Source organism: Medicago truncatula, chromosome 5 (assembly GCF_003473485.1).
Source record: "Medicago truncatula cultivar Jemalong A17 chromosome 5, MtrunA17r5.0-ANR, whole genome shotgun sequence".
NCBI lineage: Eukaryota > Viridiplantae > Streptophyta > Magnoliopsida > Fabales > Fabaceae > Medicago > Medicago truncatula.
In genome coordinates this window covers 30,455,223-30,473,536 of record NC_053046.1, presented here as the reverse complement: position 1 = coordinate 30,473,536, position 18,314 = coordinate 30,455,223, and the positions used below count along the sequence as shown (strand labels likewise).

The 18,314-nt window shown below is 30.4% G+C and overlaps 1 protein-coding gene and 1 long non-coding RNA gene across 2 annotated transcripts; both read right to left on the bottom strand.

Annotated features, from left to right (window-relative positions):
• Window positions 1–4,845: 4,845 nt before the first annotated feature.
• On the bottom strand, window positions 4,846–5,884 carry LOC11409856 (uncharacterized). Its single transcript, XR_003012169.2, has 2 exons — window positions 5,735–5,884; window positions 4,846–5,280 (listed from the first exon to the last, which is right to left on the bottom strand). It is a non-coding gene; the product is annotated as an uncharacterized lncRNA (long non-coding RNA).
• A 2,684-nt stretch (window positions 5,885–8,568) lies between these two features.
• LOC11405427 (WAT1-related protein At1g09380) lies at window positions 8,569–12,700 on the bottom strand. Its single transcript, XM_003615448.3, has 7 exons — window positions 12,115–12,700; window positions 10,963–11,025; window positions 9,991–10,107; window positions 9,629–9,878; window positions 9,200–9,358; window positions 8,972–9,123; window positions 8,569–8,881 (listed from the first exon to the last, which is right to left on the bottom strand). The coding sequence occupies exons 1-7, from the start codon at window positions 12,324–12,326 to the stop codon at window positions 8,680–8,682; spliced, it is 1,155 nt and encodes a 384-aa protein (XP_003615496.1). The 5' UTR covers window positions 12,327–12,700; the 3' UTR covers window positions 8,569–8,679.
• Between the last annotated feature and the right edge of the window lie 5,614 nt (window positions 12,701–18,314).

The following is an 18,314-nucleotide window of genomic DNA, read 5'->3' as shown; positions in this document are numbered from 1 at the left end:
AAATCAATTTCAAAGATAAATTAGATATAAAATTCTTACAACTTTTTTCTAAGATGCCAAGTCTCAAACAAAATGCAATAAAGTTTAATATCAATTTTACAATCAAATGATCTCTTAAAAATCAGCTATTTTTTCTTTTGTGGTGTTTGAGATTCGAACCCTAAACCTTACATGTATTATACATTGTTTGAAAATCGACTATTTCTTATAACCTAGTGTATGTTTGTGTGATATGAAATAACTTTATCATCAACATGCACTTAGTATATATTAAAGGATAAGATCTTACACGATAGCATATACCATAATATGTATGTATAAATAAATATGACAAAAACTTTGGTTAGAAATAACTTTATTATCTACTAAGTCAGAAAATAATAACTGCAAGTAGTGGAAAGAGAATAAATATGTTCTACCGTATCTTTAAGCCGAAAGTTAGAATTGATAGATGAGAAAAAGAAAAAATGTTGAACCAGTTGGTTTATGAGACAATAAATCAATGGTGTGTATCTAAGTGAGAATTATATTCGAAAGGTTGGAATTTATAATAAAGGTGGCCAAATTCTAATAACTTAATTAGGATTATCTTCAACACAACCAAAACTTTCGTCTTATATTCGATGGGGTTGTTTTTACTTAAAATCAGGGTCGTCCCTATAAAATAGGAAGCTCGGCTCTCTATTTAAAATAGGCTCCCACAAAATAAAAATACAATTTTTTTGTGTAGCTAAACTTTATTAAAAAATCAAAATCAGTAGAGCTTCTAAACATGAAACAAAATACAAAAAAATTAATTGAAAGAGAGGTAGAATTTACTAACGGTATCGTTTGAATTTGTCACTTATCCGTTGTGGGAAAGGGGAAAACGAATGGTTTATATGAAAAAGAAATGATTGTTGTGATTCTTTCAATGAAATAACTTTTTAAATTGACTGATTAAGTGATTATACAAATTAGGGGTGGTTTGATAGTACCAGATTTATGTTCAGATAGGATAACTATAGTCTAGAAAAAACTCAAACGTGTAAAGAAGTAACATATATATTTTTTTATTTAAATAGAGGTGGGTATTAGATTTAATTTTTTCTGAGGTCCATAACTTTTGGAGGTCCGGTTTGATTGAGCATCTTGCACTCCCTCAAGACCGGACCTGCTTAAAATATTATTACATTCAATTTAGTGCAGTACATGGTGTGGTTCTAATAATTACTTGATTGTTATCATCATGTTCATTAGAGTCGCACAAAATACATCTCCCTTTTAAGCATTATTGTCAACTCCATTTTGTATGTCTCTTTTAAGCATTATTCAATCTTTAGTGTATTACTATATTAAGCAATATTCATAAGCATTACTCAATCTTTAGTATATCTCTTTCAAGCTTGCATAAATACATGTCTTGGCCCATGCCAACACCATTTTGGTAATAAGATTTTCTAGATACAATTTAAAACTTACAATAGGTGAAAGTGAAACTTTTATATAAATATACATCTTGAAAAGTCACATGAAAGACACATAATAGTTTGTGGCTAAGTAGAGAGAACAGAATGTACCTTCTCGAGAACAAGCTTATAGTCAATAGCAACACTCTCTTTTGAGAACTCTCTCTGACACTCACTCTTAAGAGAAAATGGAAGAGAACTCAAGGAAATTTAGAAGTAATTTTAGGGACACATTACCACAAGAAAGTACTCTTTTTTATTCATTTTTAATCCCTATTCTCATTGTTAGTAAATCAAAATCTCTCCCTTGTTTTTTTATGGAAAAATCATGACACTAAGATACTATTATAATTTGTTTTAAATAAACTTAATTTAAAGAAAACCCTTATGAGTGTGTTGGAAATCCCCATAAGTTTTGTATGGCTTAAATTAAACTACTGTAGCAATCTCTCATGTAACGATAACCGAAAATTTGGTTTAAGGTAGATTTGATTTTTCCAACAACTTTTCATCACTTAAATTCTCAAAAATCGTTCTCTTAAATCTTTTATTTTTAAATTGAACACTATTGAAACCTCAAAATAATTTTTATCATCTTTGTTAACAATAAACTCACTAATCTTTGATAGTTGAAACTTATAAATCTTCAATTATCGTGAAAAAGATCTTCATTTTCACTTTATTACTTGTTACGACCCCATGTAGACTTGCATATCACTATTTTTTTTTTTTTTTTGTCAAGTAGCGTAGTGGCTAGAACTCACACAATTTAATTGTGGAGAAGTGGAGTGTCCGGGGTTCGAACCCGGCTCCTACATATAATATGCACTATCCCTACCAACTGAGCTAAGCTCACAGAGATTGCATATCACTATTTTAAAATTGAAACACATGTTTTGGAGGTTGATTCACTATGACTATACTTTTGGTAGGCAGGAGGTTGCGCCTCTGCTTGCACTAATCCAAAGTCTTCGGATCTTCGTGTCGCAATAGTTTATGTCTACGATGTAGAAGTTGTTTTTTTTTTTTATTACAAAAATAAATGATATTCATTTATTCAAATTGATAGAGTATATTAATACAATATAAATTCTCTAAAAACAAAAATGATGAATATGCGAACATACTCACATCATCCATGTTAATAGCATAAAACGACAAAGTACAAAAACCTACACATACGATTATATTTAACTCTCCGGAATACTCATGTCTCCGGATCTGCAACATGGATGACACCAAAATCATTAATTGGATCTGCACTGAATCGAAGCCTATTTGACAATCTAAACCGAACAAATGCCTAAACGAAAAAAGAAAGACAACCAACATCGCACAAAGACGAACAAAATTAAAAAATTAAATAGATGTGAAAATCACTTATTTCAATAAAAGAGAAAGAAAAAACAAGTTAGAGGGGTGATTTTGAGTCAAAAACCTAAATCACTCCTCTTTAGTAGATGAATGAGAAGAATCTACAGTTTTAGTGACGGCTTACAAGAAAGAATGGGAAAAAAGAAAGAGTACCAACACAATTCTATCTAGTTAACAAATGTGTATGGAAAGGCTTTGGGAAAAAAGGTTGTTGAATTCATTGTCATGCATAATGTATTGAATTCTTATTACATGTTGATGTATGTGATTGTGTTAATGATATATGTTGTGTTGATTTTTGTATTTAATATGTTTTAATTTAATTCACTTAGTTTGACGTAATGATTTGAGATCTTGGAATATGTTCTCCTCAAGATTTTAGGTTCAATTATTTTCAATGTTAATTTAGATGGTTTATTTAGCTTCTTAAAAAAAAATGCTATAATTCATTGTTTTGAAATGACAACTTACTTTATATGGCCATTTGTGAGGATATATAACGGGATGACAACACTTGAAAAAGAGATATAAGAAGAGGAGAATGAGTGATCAACATGCCTCTATTACGTAGATAGATGTCTATTTTTACACTGTTAATAAGTCGATTAGTGTATATTTTGACTTACATTTGAATTTTATAGAGTCAAATTTGTACAATGTAATGAACTTTGGGCTTGTACTCTTTTGGTTAAATAAAACATTGCTTAATTGCTTATGTTTATACCACATTCTTAATTATATGATTTTTTTTTTTTTGCTTGGGAGTGTTTTTTAAAATGAACAAACTTCTGACATTGTCTATTAATAATAAATATATAAAATTAAAAATGATACAAAACAAACCACATAAAAACTACATTTTCAATGGAATACAGAATGATACATAACGGTAAACAACAAATTACATTTTAACCAATATATAAAATAATACAAAAACGAATGATATATAATATAATAAATTTAATGCTTGTAATAATAGCAAAATAATATTGAATTATAAAAAGAAATTACTATAAAAGTCTACAACTCTCTATTTAACTACCACCCAAATCTCTCTCTCTCTCATATATATTTATGTGTTTGATATTTCCGCTGCACACAGACTCTGAATTCATCGGACTCATACTAGTTCTAAAAGACTTAAAAAAATATTTCATTTTGCTTCATGCACACTTGATCATTACTGTAGGAGCTATTTATAACTTTTCAGCGGGTGGTTTGCGAGCAAGATGCTCTTTTATGCAGCTTGTCTAGTTGCTTTGTGTGTGAATTATATGGAATGACCGTAATCAAAGGTTGTTTAATAATGTAGGTAGTTCCATTGATCAGTTATTGGATAAGGTCAAGTGGCATTCTCTGTGGTGGTTAAAAGCTAGCCATGTCGTTTTTGTTTTTAGTTCTGATTTGTGGTGGTCAAGACCCTTCGATTGTTTGGGTCTTTGCTAACTCTTGATTGACTTTGTATATCTGTAATTTTTTTGGGTCTCCTTGATACACCTTGTACTAGGGAGAGCCCTTAGCTTGTTAATATAAATTCCATTTTTGATTGTTCAAAAAAAAGACCAATGGTACGGTTGATACATTTTTAAGGACTAAAATGATGGTTTGCTAATAATTACTATATTCTTCTCAATACGTTTATTTGTATTATTCTATATATTGTTATAAAATGGCATCAATCATTATGCAAAAGATTTTACATTCTTGTTTTTTTTTTCCAACAACATTACCTTAAATTTGTGGCTGGTAATTGAGATTTTACTCTTTATTGTGATTCATTATCACCAATCTAAAAAATTCTTGTCTAACACAACAAATATACAAATTAATTAACTTCTTTACTGTAGGAGCTATTTATAACTTTTTAGCAACGTTCTAGTTTTCCATATTTTTTTTTTTTTGGTTACATTTCCATATCTTCTAAAACTCAACTAAGATCCTTTTTTTTTTTTTTTTAAATCCCAGCAAAAAATCTGAGTATATTAAATATAATTAAAAGGTAAAATAAATATAAATTGAAATGTTAGAAAATGATAAGTGCGATAATATTTTTTTTCATAAAAATAAAATTATAGCCTTTGAATTAAGATGAAAATTATTTTTACCCCACCACTAAATTTATTTTTTTAGGTGGTGGTGTTGAAAATAAGGTGTTATATGCCTAAATTGGATAAAATGGCGGTACCTCCAAACTTCAGAGAGAATAAGACAATCTAAATAATATTGTTTACTGTTTTACCATTCTCATAGAGTACATGGTCATAAATGCATTGTTCATAAAGCTTATTAAAATAATTTATTGTGTGGCAATTTAATAATTAAATTATCCTAAAAGTATAGCTCTAATTCTACTTCCAGGCCCACTGACATCTGTGTTTAACACACTTATAATAAGTATCTGGGTGTGAATTTTTCATTGGTTTTGGACAATCATCATCAACTTCACATTCAATATATGCTGTGATGAAAAATATAAGGCTAAAATATGGTTTTAGTTCCTGCAAATATGCCTCGTTTTGGTTTTAGTTCCTGGTAAAAAAATAATTGTTTTTGGTCCCTGCTTCAGGGACTATTTTCAAAAACAAAAAATTTTGCAAGGACCTTTTTTAAAAACAAAATATTTTGCAGGGACCAAAAACTACAAAATTGGTTCAGTTATAATGTGTCACGTATGCAAATCATCACAAAAGTGGGGTCAGGGACTATTTTCAAAAACAAAAAATTTTACAGGAACCAAAAACAAATTTTTTTTTTACCAGGGACTAAAATCAAAACGAGGCATATTTGCAGGGACTAAAATCATATTTTAGCCAAAATATAATAAAATAATGTTAGTAAAGAATGATAAAAGATGTTGTACAAACTATGAAGTAACTAAGGAAATTAAAAAAGGATAAAAAAAAATGTCTTACCACCACCAACTTCCGTTGCAACAAGAAACAATGAGAGAAGTAGAATTATAGCAAAGAAAAACTTGAGCATTTTAGCCATACTTTTTTTTCGTCTTTGCATGCACAAAATAGAATATGATTTTATCTTTTTATAATGTATATAGTCCATGCCCTCCTAATAATAATTAAATGTTTTTTTAGCATTTATGAAGTTGTAAAAACTCTTCCATAAAATATATTAATTACTAAATATCTTTTAAGTGTATCAAGGGTTGTTTTTGTCCTTTTAGAACACCTACTAAGGAGTTCACATGATAGTAAAAGGAAATTGGTTAACCCTTCATGAGATTAAAGGGAATTTTTTTTTTTTTAACCTTTCATTATAGTAATGTGACGATGGAATCACATTTAAAGGTAAATAAAAGGTCATTTAGAGGAGTAACGTGACAATGGAACATCTTGTATTATTTTCACTTGAATCATTGTAATTCATTTTTATCTTAAATCATGCAATTTCATAAGTGTTTTGAGTTTTTTAGTGAGAAATCTTGTAAAAAAAATTAGCTCATTGTTATGTTTTTATTAGCTCTTCGTTTTATTTTTTTACATCGCTTTTCACTACCAACTAAATGTTTTTTTAGCCAACATCTAAAAATAAATCAAATACTTCATAGATACCAAAACAAAATAAAATACCGTAAAAGTAGAGAGCAATAACACTTGCGAAGTAGACTGAAATTTTAGCACCCCAAAACATCGTATGTCAAATGCAGCTATTGATAAAAAGAACAACAACAAACAAAAAAAACAGAGTGAGCCACACGATCCCAAAAGTGGCTCATATTGGTTTCATAATCATGAATGCGTCACACATGATATTGCATTATCAACTTCAATTATGCAATCTTTTCAATCAATTCAAGAAAGTTGACATTTTTATGGCTTAAGGCGGTTCCGTTAAAGGTTAATATTTTTGTTTGGTGTCTTTTCCTGAATAGACTTGCTACAAAGGACAACTTGCGCAAAAGGAATGTCCTGAGGCTAACAATGTATCTTGTGCGGCCTTCTGTGGTAAGGACGAGGAAAGAGACCATTTATTTTTTCAATGTGACCATTATGGCCGGTTATGGCTCTTGATATCACATTGACTCTGTATTGTTACGGTTTTACATGACAATTTAAATACTCATGCTAATCAGTTTTGTGCTCTCGGTAGCTTCTCAAAGAGTTCTACGATAGCGTTTACTATTATTTGGATTTTGATCTTATATGTTATATGGAAAGATCGAAAGAGAAAAATTTTCCAAAATCACTTTGATCATCTTGAAGCTCTTATTGAAAGGGTTAAACTTCAAACGTATTCGTGGTTGAAAGCAAACTTCACATCACATTCTTTTTTACTATCCTTTTTGAGACAAAATCCTTTATGTTGTTTACAGACTGTTATGTAGTGACTGTTTTTTTTTTTTTTTTTTTTTTTTGCTTTATGACTGCTTATAGCCTTATTGTATTGTAATTAACACTTTTTAGCTCCCTTTCGCACACCTTGTGCTTGAGGGATTGATTGTTTATCAAATATATTTCGCTTAGTTTCTTCAAAAAAAAAAAAAATCAAGAAAGTTGACATTACTATATTGATATATTTTTTTTTAATCTTTGAAAGACAAGATTAAGATTAATTTCTCTAGTAGGCTGATTTTCAACTAAAATAAAATTTGCTTGTTATGAAAATTATCTCAATTTTTTGGATAATAAATATCACAAATATTTTTAATATTAATGAGGCACATTATTAGGAACAAATGACTCAAAAAAATATCACAAATTTCTTTGATAATAATTTTTTTTGACACATTATTAAAAACAATCAATTTTTTTTATAAGCATGGTGTATATAGAAATCTTTGTGCTATACGAAGATATATATAACAAATTGCGCCAAAAGAGCAAATAACATTAATATACTTCAGCTCAGCCTTCATCATGTCAATGTTTGGGCATGTCGGTGAACTTTGCTATATATATACCCCTAAAAACCAAATACTTCTATATACACCACCCCTCCTTAAAAAAAAAAAGGTCCCCCTACCGGCATGAGCCCTAGGCCGTCGCACCCCCAACCTATGCCTAGGGCCGGCCCTAGTCATTCGTGGTTGTATTTGAGTAGGAGATAAGTGGATTTTATGATATGGGTTATGTTTGAGAAAGACAAAGATGAGTCAATTTAGTGTCTTTGTTGTGTCGTTGAACACAATCGATTACAGAACAATATGCATTTTATCAAATTTATTTGAACACACACTCATAAATAAAAAAGAACTAAAAGAGAAAAGAATTAAACGATGTGACTTAAATCATTCTCATATGATTTTTTATATTTATATGTATGCGTTTAAAAAATTAATTTTGGATTGTGGCCAAACAAAAATAACTCCATTGTGAGATGGTAGCTGGAAGATGGTGCAACCTTGAGTTACAAGAAACATTTGAATTCTTAGACACTAAAGAATATTGTTAGGTTTAATTAATTGCATTTTTTATCTCTCAATATTATTGGTCTGAGTCAATTTTAAAAGAGGAATGCCAAATACATGCATAATAAAATTGGACGAATTAGTTTGCAGAATTTTATCTAGCATCTCCGGCAATTGTTTGCCCATGATCTTACACCGTAGGTAGCTAGCCACCACCAACAACGCCTCACCACTTCTATAAATTGTAATTGCTACCGCAACTTTATAACTTATTATTGTCGTTGTTGTTGCAGTGGCGGAGGTAGAAAAAACAACGGTAGCATTTTCAATTTATTTTTTTGAACAAAGGAAGCAAGTGTTTAAAGTAGAGTACACAAGTGATTAATATGTATGTATACTTGATAGCTGAGAATTAATAGCAATAAATCAATATTAACTAATTTTCATCTTAGAAGCTAGCAGGAGCTTGATTAACCAGAGTAATAATAGCATTCAGATTTTCTGAGTTTTATTAATGTGAAGATGTACACTTTCATTTGGAAAAGAACTTGGCACTACAACAGTAGAGTGATCAGCCATACTTGTTGATAATTCTGCAGCAGCTACATTTGTTTGAGGCAAACGTGGTACCTCATTCCTTTTCCCCCATAGAAAGTAGTACAATCCCATTATGATCAAAACCATGCCTAGCAAACTGCACAAATTATAGGTTCTTGAATTAGTGATTATCAAATAATTAAAACACACATTTTCATATTGAAGATGGACATGTATGTATTCATACGTTCCAACCCTTAACGGTTCGCCAAGTATGATAGCCTCTGATATGGCAACGAAAATAAGAGCCAACGGATTAAACATCGGAGGGTAAGTAGGTCCTTTAATGGTAATTGCCCATGATAGTAAACAAAATGTAGCAGCAGTAGCCAATGCTCCCTACACAAATTCAATTCAATTCAGAGTACAATGTTTAAAAAACAAGCTCCAAGCATAATTCAGCAAATGATCTTACCGAGTAAAGTATAGTAATAAGCTGAAGATTCCAGTCTAATCTCCAAGCTTCTTTACTTTGATTTACGCATGCGCCTATTACTGCTGACTGAATCGCCGCCATAACACATGATAGCATTGTTCCCCAATACCTCAACGGAAATACCTTCACCAATTTTACCTGTTTACAATGAAAACATAAATGCTTAATACGAATAAAAATCATATGTTAACGGTTTCACAATAAATGTTTAAAAATTTGAATCAGTTGAGTATAACTGTGAAAACTAATTACTCGAGTCGATTAGATAATAGATATTACTGCATGGACCGTCAGAGTTTTCACGCTCTTGTATTCATTAAAAAATAATAGTGGATTATATATACCCTAAAGAATCAGGCTAAGAATAAATAAGAGAAACAATCACATGAAAAATGGGAGGAGACATACTTGAAGAATAAACCAAGCAGTGTAAGAACAGCATGCTCCAACCAAAAAGAAAGTGCCACGAAACATGCGAGTTTTGTGTGCTGCAACAGCACTAATCTCAGCAGAATGGTGACTATGATGATGATGATGATGACCAATATAAAATTCCTTCCCTTTGTAAAGACTCGTTGCTAATGCTCCACCAACACACATAATAGCTCCTATACACTTGGCTCTACCACCCCATGTTCCAATCTTCAAATTCTCCATTCTGTAGTAATTTTTATTCAGAATTTTATGTATCTATCTATGACTCTATATATGTCAGATTAGTTTATTTATTATGTAACTAAATTAAATTTATCTTAAAGTAATTTAGATACCTGAATATTATAGAGGTTAAGAATGTGCAAATAGGTACCAAGTTGAGAAAATTGACTGAATAAGCAGCAGTTGTGTCTCGAAGACCATAATAGAATAACCCTAGAGCCATTGTCATCCTGTTAAGTTATCAAATATTATGAAAATATTTGAGTTAATCGCGACTAAATTTAAAGATGTACATATGATAATTAGGGATTGAGCGATGTCAGTGCCTATTAAAATTTGATCTCTGATAACACAAGTTTTTTATAGGTATCGACATCGATCAAATAAGATTTAACACTTGTGCTGCACTATATATTAACACTATATTGAGATTTTGTTAGGACTGCCATTAAATGACATTTTGGAATATTTATCTTTCTTAACCAGTTCCTGCCCTATGACAATTGTCTAAGAACACTAATAAACATTTATTTTTCTACTTTTGTTTCCTTAAATGATGTTGTGAGAAACGTGTTAGCTGAAAGGAAAATGGCAGATCATGATGTTGCGATGTTGACATGGACTAGCACTTCAAAATAAAATAATCCTTAAACTAATGTATTTTTTTACATTGCATATTTGCATGATAAGTCAGATAGTGATGGTAAGAATTAAAAGGCACATGGTACAGAATGTGTGAGTGTTGTATATATTGGTTTTGTGCATAAAATGGAAATCATTTTCAAAAAAAATTCATGCAATATCAACAATTTCAAATTTGAAAGTACCATGACTTTCATTCCCAATATTAGAGACAAAAAACTTATGCTAAACCACGTGTTTATTACCATGCGAAATGTGCCAAATGTATATTACAAATGCACGATGGTCCACAAACTAGATTATGGCATTGGCTAGCTTTACTTTCTCACACTTCTTTACTGTAATTAGAAATTAGAAATGGTGCTAATCAAAAGAAAACAGCTAAGATTCAATAATCAAAAGATCTAGTTAATTAAGGCCAGATTTTGGAATATTATGCTTACCCCATTAATCCGTTAAGGAAAAGCCAGAACCAAACACTCCAATTGAATTTCTTCTCCTTTTCCCTGCAAACATAAGTATATACAATTAATTGAAGATTAAAAGCTAGTACAAATAAATGTTAATAATAGTCTTGTGTTTAAAATTAGGTCTAGTAGATTAAAGACCCTGAGGAAAACGATACACAAGACGAGTCTGCAATTAAAGGAAAAGCCATATATTCTGGAACTGCATAAAATTTGTACGTGTAGTATTTAAAAATTAAATGACTATATTTAGCTAGAGTATATGCAACTTAATTTGCATCTTGATAATATCAATCCACATGATAATGCCTCCATCATCATAGACTCGTATCACTTGGACTAACCCAAAAAAGATACATACATTTATATCAAAAATACATTTGTTTGTATATTTAATATATGTATAAGAGACTTTTTTTATTAGCATTTTTTGTAAATGCAAAAAGATGCTTATTGAAAGAAACGGAGAGAATATATAAATAAAATAATTTACATTTAAAGAAAAGCACTATGATATGTTTATTATATATGTTTTCCTATAACAATTTATTAAATGTGTTTAAATGAGCCATGATGTATTTACTATGATATGCTTATTTATGTATGTTATATAAAAACATTTTTTTTGAAAGAGGAATATAAAAAACATTTGAATAATTATTCGAAAAACTTATAAAAATAAAAATTGATATGACCATTTCCCTTTCAATTTCTGAAAACAAAAAATAATGATTTGAAGTAACTATGCTTAGAGAGTAATCATCTCTTATGCACTAGCTAACTACGAACCCAACCTCAAATTAAATGGTTAGTGACATATTGGTAAATTACAAAAATAATCTAACAAGATAACATATGTGCAAACACACCCAATATGTTATAAATTATAATTATGAAGAAGTTTTTTTTTTTAGAGAATAATTACAAAGATGATCAAAATTGTGTTAGGAAACTAACAGGGTTTGTGAATAGGAGGAAAAAAAATTAAAGGGCTGAGAAAAATTGAAATAAAAAAGACATGAACACAGAACAAAAAGGGAAGTGAAGTGCATGGGAAAGAGTACTATATATACTAGGTAGATTAATGAAACAATTTGCAAATAAAATATAGAATTGAAAATGAATTACCTTTCAAAATAGAGTGCAAAAGGAGCAACACAAATAGCAGCAACAATATGTCGATAAGCAATGAGTGCAAAAATGTAAGTCCCTTGAACCAAAATGACTCTTGATAGAAGTTGCATCCCAGTTGCAAATATTTGCACTAATAACATACTAAGAAGTGCTTGTGATGATTTGAACCATTCCTTCATACTTTCAATTCTCTCTGTGTTTCCCATGTTTCTTAACTTATCTTTGTGATCTCTTAAGGAAAAAAATGGAAAATTATTGTTATGAGAAGAGTGACAAAAACTATATGTGCTGTGCTCAGCTCAACTCAAGAAATTAAGAGGTCAAATATAAGATCGAGGCCATAATTATTTGGCTTGGTATTTGAATAGTTTTGCTATGATAAAAACAAAAGTCAGTTGTAGAAATAAATGCTGCAAATAAATTGAAGAAAAAAAAAATAAAGATATTTGGTGACAGGTGCTATGCATTAGAGGAGAACTAGTTTGTGTCAGCATTTCAATGGTTTTGTTGTTTACTTTCATTACGTGTTGTTCTCCGTTATTCGTGGGAAGGATAAAAAGGAGGGAAATGTTGATCGGTGTCCCGAGACACTAGTTAAGAAATTATAAAAGGAAATATTTTTTTGGAAATTGTGTATTTTATTTTCTGAAATTTGAAAAAGTGTTGCTTTTAATGCTGACTTTATTTTTTCTTTTCATTTTTAGTTGCTTAACTAGTACCCCAGAGACTGATTAACATCATCCTAAAAACAATCACAACAATTTTTTTTTGTCAGGTAATCTAGTGGTTAGAATTCACCTTATAACGTGAATAAATGGGGTGTCTGGAGTTCAAACCCCGACCCCTGCATATAATAATGCATTGTCCTACCAACTGAGTTAAGCTCACAGTAGACAGCATTAACAACACTTTAAGTACTTAACAAAAGTAGAAAAAAGTTCCCTCCATAAAAAACAAGTAGAAAAAAGTTAGAAAAAATAACATGGATGCCATTACTTGTAGTTAAAGAATCGTTTATGTTCAGCCCAAAATAAACAAATGATTTCTGAAAAAAAATTAATAAAAAAGTTGTAGGTTTTTCAACACTTGGTCCTTCCAAAATAAAATATAAACAGTAAGTGATACTTAAAATGTTACCGTAAGTGGTTAAAAATTTAATCCACCTGCATTGAAATTACAAAATTAAGCGAAATCACAAAAAAAAGCTATGAGAAGTTGTCTTAACAAAAGCTGAAAATACATTATAACCATATATGATAAGAAGTTGTCTCAACAAATATCACAAGTTATTCCACCTACTATTATTACCCTTACTCGATCTAATTTTAAATAGAAGCAACATGAAAATTTATTTAATTATAGAAATACAGTATAATTCACAGTTATTAAGAATAAAAGATAATCTCCTTTACTTTTGATTTTTTTAACATGTGTCTTTAAATAATAGGTTGTACTTCAATGATATTATGGTTAGAATTTCACTAACATTGATCAATTCAATTGTGACACATATATTAATATATTTAAAAGATTATATTATCACCGCTCACAATTGAATTGGTTAATGTCATTTCCAGAGCCGAGCCTCCGAATTCTTATGAACGACCCTGATTATGTCACATGAGTACAATCCTTAAAGAATGGTTTACTAATACACCTTATTACTAAGTGTTACCACCGCCAGAGCACTTATATTTGTCTGCATATTCATGGCTTAGCACATTTCGTGAAAGGAATTGTTGTTTGGTGTCGTTCTAAGTTTTAACTAGGAGTTAATGTATTCTAAATAAGGAAAGTGCTTATCATTTAAAAAGATTTCTATCAAAAAGTTAAAACGTGGAAGAAACAATATGTATGTCAAGTGTGGTTGGTTTCTTGAGCCAATATTGGTTAATATGGCCAAAAATAGCAATGTCATTATAGCATAATAATATGAGTTAGGCTTACACGGCTAATTAAACTTTTTTTCCTTCTTCTTTTTTCTTTTTACTTTCAGCCTATAGATGATTCTACTTGTACCAAAATGATAATAAATTTTAAAGTATCTAGGTAGAGAATAAATTTGCATGAGATAACTTTACTCCCTCTAAAAATAAAACTTACTCTTTAAGCATGGGACACGTTTCTTGTGTGTGATATATAAGTTCAAGTGTTTGGATTCTATTTTCATTTTTCATAGTTATCTTTTTAAATTTTATTTTTTTATTAGACACATGAAATTCGAGTTTTCTTGAATTATATAAATCACGTAAATATTATTGATTTGATTCTATAGATTGAATCACCACATTCTTTGAACAGTGCATCGGTATAGTTTGATATATTCAAGAAGTCATGTGTAGGCTGTTAAAACTTTCTCACAATTTTTTCTTTTGTAAAAGAATTATGTGTAATACGGTTTTAGATTTAGTGAGGCATTACATGACTACAAAGATCTTTTTTCCATTTGATTTGTCTTCGGTGTAGTTGGGTCTTATGGAATGATCATAATGATATAATTTTCAGAAGCAGGCAGAGTTCTTTACCACAAATGTTAGACAAAGTAAAATCATCATCTTTGTGGTGGTTAAAAGCTAATAATGTTGTTTTTAGCTCTGGTACTCTTAATTGATGGTCGAGCCATCTGTTATGTATGGGCATTGACTAACAACTTTGTATTCTTGACAGGACATTGTTTTTTCTGTGATTGTTTAGCACACCTTGTACTGCAACAATTACATTTTTGGTAGTAATATATTTTATTTTGGCTTGTTAAAAAAAAAAAAAAAACTACAAAGGATTAGGTATAGATCACTAGGAACGTCCACCATAATTTTTAAACACAGTTAGATTTCATTTTTGTTGAATTTGTTGCATGGTGTTCATGATAAATTTGTTACTCTAAAATCTCCAAACTTTTTTTTGAGATCCCAAATTTTATTTAGACGCTCCTCACTTGATATGAAGCATTATTTACACACATAGTTGTACCCCTTTTTTGTACTAGTACGGTTCTACTAAATTATGTTCAAATTATAGTGCACATACATAAAATCAAATTTGTATGATGATAGTATAAACTATACTAAACACGTTAAATCAACAATTTATAGGATCATGACTGACCTAGTTTTCAAAAGAATAAAAATTAGGTACAACTCCATAGGTGCTTTTCGTATGGTTCTTAATTATGGATTTTAAGAACCATACGAAAAACACCTAAGCAATTGTATCTAAGTTTTCTCCTTTTCAAAAATTAGAATTGGACAACTTCAAAAGTCTCAAAATTGATTGATCAATAACTAGTTGAGATATTCATGAGACCCAATTTTTTCAACACGTACCTGAAGAATCAAATCCAATGAACAATAGAAACATTCATCAATCTGCATCACAAGTGTGAACGATATATAAAAACAAGTGTATAGAATAATTTTTTTTTTCTTGGACTATATAAAAATTAAAGAAAATTGTTATTATAAGTTAACTAAAACCAAGTGAATAATATACCTTGAGAACTTAGGCTGGAGGGATTTACATGAGCTCTTGATTTCGTAACAAACTAATGTATGGGTTATATATAAACGAGTTTTAACTGAAATGAAAAGAAAGAAAGGAAGAGATGGCAAAGAGGTTTAGGTTAACTACGTAACCGAAGAGAAAAAGAAAACCCTACTGTCTTGTCAAGTTTGTTACATCAAAAGATCGTTGATATAGTATAGTATAGTATAGTGATAAACCACATTGAAGATAATCCATTCACACAAAAAAAAAAAGTTTGAAAGAAAATAAGGTATATCACAATTCCAGTAAAAAGAAACTAGGTCTATCCAATTGTATGTTCTTTTTGACACTCGCACGTGTATGTTTAAACTTATGGTAAAAAAAATATTAAAAAAAAGGTGTATGTTTGGCTCAATTTTTAGAGGACCAAAATTGATTATGATTATATTTCATTTCTGTTAAGTAAAATTAATTCTATTTTGAACCAATAATTTGCGGTTTTTTTTTTTGTTTTATTAATTGTAGTTTTGATTCTAGAATTGATGATATTCACACATAATTTATAATTCAACCACTTGTACACGAATATATTTAAACACTAATCACTTTTAATCAAAATCAATTTTCTTCACCAGACACTCAAACACACACTATTTTAGAGTATCATGTGTTGCCTAACATGAAAAAGTTTTTACTCTATTAAGCATCTCTTTATATTTTCTTCTTAAAGGTGTTTGGGATATATCCAGTGGCACAGCCAAAACAATAGTTTTATGGAGGGACCATATTTGTACAATATATACATATATTTTCATTAAATACTTGCTTATATATAAAGTTGTAGCTCAAGTGGTTTGGGAGTTTTTATATTTAGGTTCCTTAATTGTGGTTGATTTTGGTTGCAGGGATCAAACTCATGACACATAGCTCATAAGCATGCTACTTCACCACTGCACTGGATACATGCTTGAAATCTAGATGCAAATATTTTTTTAAACAATAAAAAATGGTATATATTAACAAAGTTAGGAAATTCCCCAAGCACAAGGTGCACCAAGAAGACCTCTAATAGTTACAACCTGTCAATATTACAGAAGCAATTAGCCAATGTCCAAACAAATCAAGGGGCGTGACCACCATGAACTAAATCCAAAAACAAAGTTAGTGTTATTAGCCTTAAGCCACCACATAACGAACTGTGTTTTACTTTATCTAACAATTGGACTATGGAATTTTCTACACTATTAAACAGTCTATTATTACGATCATTCCCTATAGTCCAAGCACAAAAGTAGGCAAACTTGCTACAAAAATTGAAACTTTCAAAGTTATGCCAAATCAAACCGCCGCATGATCAACATGAGATGTGTCGTGAGATATTAAAAACTGGTATGCACCACGAACCATGTAGCTTGCACAAGGATCTAGCTGCCACCTCTAGGAATTTGTAACATTAAATTGCAAAGAAACACTGTGAAGTAATATGACACACTTTATACTTACTTTTGGAGTCAATGGATCCATTATCTTGTATATATATACACGCGCGCACGCGCGCGCGCACACACACACACATATATATATATATATATAATATAATTTTGGCCTCCTTATTTATTTTCAATTCTAAGCAATGTGAGATTTATTCATTATGTATATTTTCGATCTACACCAACAAATCTCCACCTTTAATGAAAATGATACATATATTTTCGTTGCCATACTCCACCTTAACTTTAAATCGACGATGATGCAACTTTAACCATCAACAACGTTGTTGCTAGACCTTATATCAAACCACACTTTGTAGTTCCACAAGATTTCACATTTACCTCTTCAAACCTTGAAACGTTTTCTGCCTTCTAAAAGGTAATTCTGCAACTTTTCACCTTAAGCTCTTCATGACATCAAGAAAAGGAATTGGCAAGTTTAGATCAAGCATATTTGGTGTGGAGGAAACAAATACATTGATTTAAACCTAACTTTGAACTCTTATGATTTACACGTAATGGATACTCCCCCTAGAAGGCTCATGAGTCTTCTTAATGACTTTTCTAGCGCTTGCATGACTCAAAATGTTCGTTTAAGTTTATAGTTTTTTCCTTTTCTTGGGGCTATGCCCTTTTTTCCTGTATATAAAAAAAGTAATTCGATAATAACCATTTACCAAACTCGTACTAGTTGTCAATCAAACGTGAAGGTGAGAAAAAACACAAGAAGGGGGGTTGAATCGTGTTGGCTTTTTCTTCTTAAAATACAAGTCAGAAGAAGATAGAGTTCTACTTCTAAAGAGATGTTCAGACTAATTGCAGCGGATAAAACAGAGAGAGAGAGAGAGAGAGAGAGAGAGAGAGAGAAGAAAGACACAAGCAATTTATACAGGTTCCTTCCACAAACCGAAAGTCAGTCCTGCCCCCCTTGCACTTCCAAGGAGAGTTCATTATGTAATATCTTATTACAATTGCTCCCTACTAAACTTAGTAAGAGACTTCAAATGCTCAAGCACAACTGCAAGAGACTTTCTATGCTCCTGAACACAATCAAGAGACTTTTATTGCTCAAGCACAACTGCAAGAGACTTATAAATTCAAATAGAATTACAAGAAAAATATTTGAGGTTGAACACTTGATATACAATCAGTGGTGTTCACAATACAAATCAGATACAAACTCTAAAGACTCTAGAATTCCTAAGATATGAGCTTTGATAA